At 40.9% G+C, this 10,168-nt stretch overlaps 1 protein-coding gene across 7 annotated transcripts in view; it reads left to right on the plus strand.

The window, feature by feature from the left end:
• Nucleotides 1-10,168, plus strand: part of ptpra (protein tyrosine phosphatase receptor type A) — a 308,647-nt gene that overhangs the window by 171,067 nt on the left and 127,412 nt on the right. For all 7 annotated transcript variants that reach the window (XM_043701175.1, XM_043700933.1, XM_043700779.1 and 4 more), the window contains one exon: nucleotides 5,344-5,434. In XM_043701175.1, the coding sequence (XP_043557110.1) occupies nucleotides 5,344-5,434 (91 nt within the window). The remainder of the gene's footprint in view (nucleotides 1-5,343; nucleotides 5,435-10,168) is intronic.

Raw genomic sequence — 10,168 nt, forward strand, 5'->3', positions numbered from 1 at the left:
ACTCCTCCGACTTTCGTATCGTCCGCAAACTTGCTCACCCAACCTTCTAGCCCCTCTTCCAGGTCATTTATAAAAATGACAAACAGCTATGGTCCCAAAACAGATCCTTGCGGAACACCGCTAGTGATGTCACTCCATGAAGAAACTTTGCCATCAACTACTACCCTCTGTCTTCTTCCATCCAGCCAATTCCTAATCCAAACCTCCAACTCACCCTCAATGCCATACCTCCGTATTTTTTGCAGTAGCCTACCATGGGGAACCTTATCAAATGCCTTACTAAAATCCATATATACCACATCTACCGCTTTCCCCTCATCAACCTCCTTCGTCACCTTTTCAAAGAATTCAATAAGGTTTGTGAGGCACGACCTGCCCTTCACAAAACCATGCTGACTATCCTTGATCACATTATTCCTATCCAGATGTGCATAAATCCTATCCCTTACAATTCTCTCTAAGACTTTGCCCACAACAGAAGTGAGACTCACCGGCCTATAGTTACTAGGGTTATCCCTATCCCCTTTTTGAACAAGGGAACCATATTTGGTATCCTCCAGTCTTCTGGCACTACTCCTGTAGACAAAGAGGACATAAAAATCAAGGCCAATGGCTCTGCAATCTCCTCCCTTGCTTCCCAGAGAATCCTAGGATAAATGCCATCAGGCCCAGGGGACTTATCTATTTTCACCTTTTCCAGGATTTCCAACACCTCTTCTCTACTTACCTCAAAGCCATCCATTATTTATTATTTATCATTATTTAGTATTATTTTCTGTTTATTTCATCTGCAATATTCTTGCATATTCACCTGAGCTTGCCAGCATAGTCCTTGCACTATCCTCTCAGCTTACATTCTCATCTGTTTTGGCGTCCGTAGCAATATAGAGACATTACAGTTGATTTCCAGCATCCAAATTATTTATGTAGATTGTGAATAATTGTGAACTTGATATTGACCTATGCCATACCCCACTTATAACAGCTTGACATACTGAGCATGATCAATTTGTTTCTACTCTCTGCTTTTTCAGTCCATAATAATATTCACTTAAATACCATGGCTTCTGATTTTATTCACACATTCTTGTGTGGGACTTTATCAAAAGCCACCTGAGAATCTAAATCCTTTGGTTTTACTCTGTCTGTACTATAATTATCAAAACAAAGCTCCCAACAAGTTGCAAAACATGATTTCTCTTTCATAAGTCTGTCAACCGTGTTCAATTTTGCTTTTTATTTCGTAAAATGTCAAGTTATCTCATCCTTTATAACAGAGTCTCATATTATTTGCCATTACTGATGTCAAATTGACAGGTTTGTTGTGCTTTGCTCTCCCTCCTCCTCCCTCCTTAAATAGTTAGATTACACGAGCTACTTCCCAGTCACTGGGATCTTTCCCAGAATCTCTGGCGGTATGAAGGATAACCACCAATACATATACTATTTCTGTTGCTTTTTCCTTCAAATGCCTGGGATCAAGCTCATCTGGTCCAAAAGATTATTGACCTTCAATCAGGTACTTTTTCAGTATGTTAAATACGTTTTCAATGTTTTTAATGTTCGTCACCAGCACCATCCTTGACACTGAAGCAGGAGCTTGCTAGATCATGAAGATAGGAGATAAAAAAGTAAAGAAAAACAACACTTCACATAACTCACGCACTGTGCTTGCAAGCTATACTGAGACCTCTACTAAAGTCAGAAAAGCTAATCATACTTGATGACTTGGGAATGTATGAGTAGGGGGGAGTCAATCAGACCATCCAGCCATCCCCACGATTCAATTAGAGCATGACTGATCTTCTACCTCAGAGCCACTTTCAGGCCTATTGCTATATTCTTTAACATCTTCAATCTCCAGAAACCTATTGATTTCAATCTAAAACATGCTTTATTATTGAGCTTCCACAGCTCTGTGGGGTACACCATGCCAAAAATTCATCACCCTCTGAGCGAAGGAATTCCTTACTATCTCGGTCTTTGATGCTGATCCCTTTATCCTGAGATTACATCCCCTGGTTCTAAAGTGATCAGCCATGGAAAATGTCCTATCTATCTACATGAAATCACACATGTAACAATTTTCTGAGTTTCAATAAGATCACATGTTTTCAAAACTCAACGAAATATCAATTCTGCTCTCTCAATCTCTTTACCTAAGATAATCCAATCCCGTCCTAGGGGTTAATTTAGTGACCTTCCTTTGTGGAAAGCATACTCTTTTCATCAAAACCTATAAAATTCTAACTGGTCTAGATAGGCCTGATGAAGGTAAGATGTTCTGAAGGCAGTTGAAGGATAAGAGCAAACCTTTTAGGACTGGGAGGTTTCTTCACCCAGAGAATGGTGACTCTGTGGAATTCACTACCACAGAAAGTGGTTGAGTCTGAAACATTATATATTTTCAAGTGTTGCAGGAAAGTGGATGTGAAGAACACCAGATCTGCTGGTAGTGAATCATGTCACCCTTTTTCTGAGGGTGTCAGCTTGCTGTCTGCTAGTTGTAGCTTGCTGAATAAGAAGCAGGCGACGTTTATAAAACTTAGTCCAGACCTTTCTAGGGGAGATGTGAGCAGTACTGTCTTGAAAAATGTTGCACTGATGCTAAGGAGGCTGCCAGGTTCCACATTGAAAAATTACCTTATGACCTGAATTTTTTTGTATGCCGGTTTCTGGCTATAACTCCCAGGATTTGTACCTGCTACAATGGCTGAATCGTTGCCATAGGACATGTGTCAGATAGATGGTAAAATGATGATGAACATGAGTTGGATTATAATAAAAGGTAGTTGCATATTGTCGGCCTTAGCCTGTTGTCACTTGTCCAAAATAAGTCAAGACAAGAGTGTAGACAGCCGGAGATAGTTGCAGTGGACAACCAGGATTCATTCTGTGTCGTATCAAGTTTGGTGTGTTCTGTAACATTATCGTGAACTTCCTTCAAGTCTGTTTAACCTTAGATTGATCTCATTTGCCCATTATGGTTGTACAAAATATATGGTACACAAATTTAATGTTTTATATGACATGTGGGAGATGTGAGTGTGAACCTTTTTTTTAGGAGTATATTCAAGATCTGCAGCTGTCTGCCTATGAGGACAATACGAAGTAGAGAAAAATCAATGGTCTCAAAGCAGAATTTGGTGATCAGTGAAGGGAATTAAAGTTGTCAGACCTCATTGAGAGGGTGAGAAAATGATATGGACTTGATAATGCTATAGAGAGCTCGAATTGACATCACCTATACCATAATGACTTGGGCTATGATTTTACTCTGTCTTTGAGTGAGGTGGCAGGCAGGTCAGGGATGTCAACTCAAGCAACTGGATGAGAAGAGCACTTTGTCCCATAATCTGTCTACCTCCACTGGAATTTTACGGCTACTGGGAGCAGCATCACATAGTTTGCCTCTCCCTTCGGCCAATTAGGCTATTAAGTGGCCTACTAATAGCCACTTAACCACTTACTTGTGCCATTCTGGTTTTTCACCAGTAGCAGAAAGCACCCATTCTCAGCCAAGAGGTTACAAAGTGAACTTTGGTAGCCTGGCTGCAGGTGTAGGTACTTCCAGTTCAGGCACCTTACATCGAGCAGGAGCACCTTAAGTGGTATTTGTCACTGCCAGTTGATACATCTCCTAGCCTCTGGACTGTGGAAACCCCAGTTTCCTTGTCAGAACCTGCCTGACTGGCTCTGGTGCAACAATTCCATTTTCTTAGTGTCCAGTTTCAATATGAATCCTGGTGGACAATAGAGAAGGCCAATAGAGTGTTGGCATTTATTGTAAATGAAGTATAAAAATTAGGGAGATCTTGCTAAAATTATATGTCACCTGGAATACGATGTACAGTTTTTAGACCCCTTATCTAAGGGAACATTTCCTGCCTTGGAGGCAGTCCAGAGAATATTTACTAAATTAATCCAGGATATGGAGGGATTGTCTTTTCGAAAAAAGAGGTTGAGTAGATTGGGCTTATACTCATTGAAGTTCAGAAGTATGATAGGCAAATTTATTGAAACATAAGATTCTTAGGAGGCTTGACAGGATTGATGCAGAGAGGTTGCTTCCCCTTGTGTTAGAGACATGGACCAGAGGGCATAATCTGACTAAGAAGTCACCCATTTAAGAAGGTTTTTATTTCTGTGAGCCTAATACAGAGGATTGTCAAGTTTGGAATGCTGTGTATATTCAAGGCTGAGATGGGTCGATGAATCAAGGATTATGGCAATAAAGCAGGAAAATGGACTTAAGGAATATTAGACCAGCTTTGATCTCACAAGACACTTGTGGAAGTATGGTAGTGTCCCTGCCTTTAAGCCAGGAGGCCCACCTGCTATAGAGATGTGTAACAGCAACTCTGGCAGATTGACTTTAAAAAATATATATCTCATTGGCAGAGTAGATGCAATGGCTGAATGGCCTATGACGTTCCTACATCTTTTATGGTAAATGGCTGTTATGCCAGATTTTCTCCTGCTGGCAGTGCTAGGATTGGGGAGCTGCCAACCTCTGATAGCTCTGAATTCCTGATGAAGGGCTTATGCCCAAAACGTCGATTCTCCTGCTTTTCGGATGCTGCCTGACCTGCTGTGCTTTTCCAGCACCACACTCTCAACACTGGCAGTACTGAAGTTGGACATCCTTCCAGATGGAGCCAGAAGTCTGAGACTGACCTGTAAATCAGTCAGGGCTTCATGCCAAATGGATGTTGGCTCATGCCAACTTTTCACCTTGGATGGGAAGTGTTTGACCATGACCTGTGTGAAAAATTCTAGCCTGTGACAATACTTGGGTTTGGTGTTCAAAATTGTCATTTGTTGATGCGTCGCTGTTAAATGCATTGCTTTATGATTTTCTGGTCTGTTGTTACATTTTTGATCCCCAGGTGATCATGATATTAGTCTCCAGATAACTGAATTTCTCATGTTTTCTTTTTCTTGGTCACCTCCAACAATTAAAAGTTTTAGTATTTTTGATTAAGTAATTATGGGCCATATAAACAAGAGCTTGTATATATGCAGATTCTTAATTTGGCTGTGGTAGAGTCTGTCTGTTAGTGTAAACTGGATGGTATTGTGGAATCACCCTTTGGGCAGAGGTTTTCAATGTAAATGCCATTTTAGTTTGCCTAAATGCAGTTGAATTGGCAAATCCATGCATTACTGGTTTATTACAAAATTAAAGCCTTGAGTCATTAGCTGTCAAAAATAAAGCAAATTTGAATTCTGTTAGTACTCACATCTCTTATGGTCTTAAATGTTTATTACTCAAGAGTTCAGCCTTTATCACTCTTATCAAAACAATGTACTGAAGTAAATTGTGTCTCCATGGCAATACAGGCTCTTCCTGCATGCCCAATCCAGGCTACTTGTGAAGCTGCATCGAAGGAAGAAAACAAAGAGAAGAATCGATATGTTAACATCCTACCTTGTACGTATTCAGCATGACAAATTGCGGTTTTACTGCCTTGTATTACCAGCAAAGCTGGCTGTGTGAAAATGGAATTTGCATCTGATCATTGCTGTAACTCTATTAATTGACTGGAAAGTTATTTCATCCATAGTGCAACAGTATCCTCCAATAGTTTAATTTAACTATTCATGCTGTAATTCTATTTGCAAGTTGAGAAATTTGGAAATAAGGCATCCTTGATCTGCATGACACCATCTGAAATCTCAATGATGAGGACTTGGAGCATCAATAATTGACAATAAATTGGAACTGAATATTATTTATGTAGAGAAAGATAGCAGAATGCTATGGAACAGTGTTATTTGGGAGTTTTTGTCCATGAAGCTTATAAAACTAATATCTAAGTTGAATGAGTAATATGGAAAGCAGATGCAATGTTGGCCTTTATTTTAAAGGGAATGATTAAACATTGTGATGTCTTGTTAAAATTGTACCAAGCATTAGTAAGATTGCAGCTGGAATAATGTGAACTGTTTTGAGCCCCTTGTCTAAGAAAGATAAACTGACATTAGAGACAGCCCAGAGAAGCTCACGAGGCTGACCCTAGATATGGAGAAACATCTTTTGAGGAGAGGTTGAGTAGGTTGGGCCTGCACTGATTGTCTCTCATTCTTCTAAATTTCAATCTTATGAAACATACAAGATTCTTGGGGAACTTGATAGGATAGCTGAGTTGTTCATGCCAAGTGGGTGTTGACTCACACTGACTTTTCACCTGGATCGGTGATCCATCCTCTTGAAAGTGATGTGAGTCACAGAGAAGAACTACCTAAAATGAAGATGGGAGAAATATGTCATAGAGTCATTGTCAACAGCACTGAGAAAGATCAATTAGTCCATCAAGTCTGCACTGGTCCAAAACAACCACCTAGCTACTTTGATCCCATTCTCTCGTACTTGGCATTGTATGCCTTGGCATTGCAAGTACAGATATGAATACTACTTAAATGTTAAGGTTTCTACTTCTACCACACTTACAGGTAGTGAGTCCAGATTCCTACAGCCCTCTGAGTTGGGGGGAAAAAATTCCTCACATCCCCTGTAAACTTCAGCTTACCTTACCCCTCACCTTAACTCTAAGCCCCATAGTCATTGGTCCCACCAACAAGGGGAAAGGTTCCTTTCTGTCTATGCCCCTCATAGTTTTCTTCATCTCAAACATGTTCCCTCCTAGTCTTCACTGCTCCAGGGAAAGCAACCCCAGTCTACCTAATCTCTATTCATAATCAAAACTCTCCAGCCCAGGCAACATCTTGGTAAATCTCCTCTACATTCTCTCCAGTGTACTCACAGAACATAGAACAGCACAGTACAGGATAGAACAGCTAGAACATACAGCACAGTACAGGCCCTTCGGCTTTTTATCCTCCTCTAAATCACATCCATCCTATAATTTCAGAAATGCATACATAATACTCTATTGGTAGCCTAACCAATGTCTTATACAGATTCAGCTTAATCACCCTACTCCTACACTGTATACCTTGGCTAATGAAGGCAAATCTCCTATTTACTGCTTTAACCACTTTCGCAGCTTATCCTGGTATCTTAAAGGATTGGTAGGCATTCACACCAAGCTCATTCTTATTTTCAGTTTTTGCCAGGGTCCTACCATTCATCATGTATTCCCTTGCCTTGTTTGTCTTGTCCATGTGCCACTGACTAGCCCATCTGACCAGATCATTCTTAACCTCCAATAATCTAAGGCTACTGTTCTCACGATTTACCACGCTACCAATTTTTGGATCATTTGTGAACTTACTGTTCAACTCTCCTTCTTAAAAGTCTAAATTATTTATGTATACCACACACAGCAAAGGCCCCAAAAGAAGTACCTGCATAACTCCACTGGTCTCAGGTTTTCAGTCACAAAAATACCCTCGACAATCACCCTCTGCTTCCTGCAACTCAGCCAATTAGCAAATGAACTTGGAACTCAAGGACAATTACCTTCATTACCAGTGTTTCATGTGAGATCTTATCAAAAGCCTTACTAAAGTCCAAATAGAGTATGTTAAATGCATTGCCATCACCTACATACCCAGTCACCTCTTTGAAAATTTCAATAAAGTTGGTCACCTCCCTTTAAAAAAGCCATACTGATTGTTATTCATTAATGCATGCTGATTAAATCTGTCCCTCCGATTTGCTTCCAATAGTTTCCCCATTACAGTGATAAGACTAACTGTCTTGCAATTTCCTGGTTTATCCCTGGTCTCTCCTTAAAGTGTTGGATCCCAGATCTTGGACTTAGATTCATGCTATTGTTAACTCTCTATCCTCTACTCAGTTGAAGCTGAAGTGTAACCCAAGACATTTCAAAGTGGAGAATGTTTTCTTGATCCACCAGTTTGATGAACTGGCAAGCTGCATCATATCACAGTGCAGTGGAACATATAAAAATTGGGAGCAAAAGTAGGCTATTTGTCCCCTCAAGCCTGCTATGCCATTCAATAAGATGATGGCGAGTGGGAGACAGTGGATTAGTGGTGATGTCACTGGATTAATAAACCAGAAGTCCAAGCTAACATTCTGGGGACTTGGGGTCAAATCCTACCAGGAAAAATGATGAAATTTGATTCAATCAATAAAATAACAGGTCAAAGGAATGAGCATAGATTGAAGAAGACAATATCCCCAAGACAGGATCTGCTGAGTGCCAGTGCTTTGTGAGACTCCTTGAAGATCTCTTACTCTTTTGATCCATTGGTCTTGCAGTTCCCATGTCTACCACTAGAGGACTGGACTCCTCTCCTTTGAGGAGATGAACCAGGTTTCTTTGACGAAGCATTAGACATGAGATGGATGAGCTTGAGGCTCTTTTGGAAATTGGCAGATACGATATTGTGGGGATAACTGAGACGTGGCTTCAAGTGGACAGGGCCTGGGAAATGAATATTCAAGGCTACACGTGCTATCATAAGGACAGACTGACGGGCAGAGGGGGTGGGGTGGCCTTGTTGGTAAGGGAGAATATTCAGTCCCTTGCGCGGGGGGACCTAGAGTCAGGGGATGTAGAGTCAGTATGGATAGAGTTGCGAAATACTAAGGGTAAAAAGACCTTCTTGGGAGTCATCTACAGGCCCCCAAACAGTAATCTGGATGTCGGATGTAAGTTGAATCAGGAGCTGAAATTGGTCTGTCGCAAAAAAATGGTTAGGGCAAAGATGTTACTACAGTTGTTACGGGGCATTTTAACATGGGAGAATCAGGATGGTATTGGACCTCAAGAAAGAGACTTTGTGGAGTGCCTCAGAGATGGATTCTTAGAGCAGCTGGTGCTGGAGCCGACCAAGGAGAAGGCAATTCTGGATCTGGTATTGTGTAACGAACCAGAATTGGTCAGAGACTTCGAAGTGAAGGAGCCATTGGGAAGTAGTGACCATAATAAATTGCAGATTGAAGCTTAATGTGAGAGGGAGAGGGTACAGTCGGAAGTGACAGTACTTGTGTTGAATAAAGGGAATTGTGGAGCTATGAAGGAGGAGCTGGCCAAAGTTCAATGGGATGACCGTGGAGGAACAATGGTGGATATTTCTGTGTATAATGCAGAAGTTGCAGGATCAGTTCATTCCTAAAAGGAAGAAAGATCCCAGGAGGAGGCATGGGCGGCCGTGGCTGACGAGGGAAGTTAAGAAACATATAAAGTTAAAAGAGAAAAAGTATAACATAGCAAAGATAAGTGGGAAAACGGAGTACTGGGAAGCTTTTAAAGAGTAACAGAGGATTACTAAGAAGGAAATACGCAGAGGAAAAATGAGGTACGAAGGTAAACTGGCCAATAATATAAAGGAGGATAGTAAAAGCTTTTTTAGGTATGTGCAAGACAAAAAAATGGTTAGGGCTAAAATTGGGCCCTTGAAGACAGAAACAGGGGAATATATTACGGGGAACAAAGAAATGGCAGAGGAATTAAATGGGTACTTCAGATCTGTGTTCACTGCGGAAGACACAAGCAATCTCCCTGAGGTAACAGTGGCTGAAGGACCTGAACTTAAGGGAATTTATATTTGCCAGGATTTGGTGTTGGAGAGACTGTTAGGTCTGAAGGTTGATAAGTCTCCGGGACCTGATGGTCTGCATCCCAGGGTACTGAAGGAGGTGGCTCAGGAAATCGTGGATGCGTTGGTGATTATTTTCCAGAGTTCAATAGATTCGGGGTCGGGTCCTGAGGATTGGAGGGTGGCTAATGTTATACCACTTTTTAAGAAAGGTGGGAGAGAGAAAGCAGGAAATTATAGACCAGTTAGTCTGACCTCAGTGGTGGAAAAGATGCTGGAGTCTATTATAAAGATTGAAATTACGGCACATTTGGATAGTAGTAACAGGATAGGACAGAGTCAGCATGGATCTATGAAGGGGAAATCATGCTTGACTAAACTTCTGGAATTTTTTGAGGATGTAAATCTGAAGATGGACGAGGGAAATCCAGTAGATGTAGTCTACCTGGACTTTCAGAAAGCTTTTGATAAAGTCCAGGTACACTACATCTACTGGATCTCCCACGTCCATCTTCAGAGTTACATCCTCAAAAAAGTTCAAGAAGATTAGTCAAGCATGATTCCCCTTCATAAATCCATGCTGACTCTGACCTATCCTGTTACTACTATCCAGATGTGCAGTAATTTCATCCTTTATAATAGACTCCAGCATCTTTCCCACCACTGAGGTCAGACTAACTAGTCTATAATT

Source organism: Chiloscyllium plagiosum, chromosome 1, assembly GCF_004010195.1.
Source record: "Chiloscyllium plagiosum isolate BGI_BamShark_2017 chromosome 1, ASM401019v2, whole genome shotgun sequence".
In the NCBI taxonomy this organism is placed as follows: Eukaryota; Metazoa; Chordata; class Chondrichthyes; order Orectolobiformes; family Hemiscylliidae; genus Chiloscyllium; species Chiloscyllium plagiosum.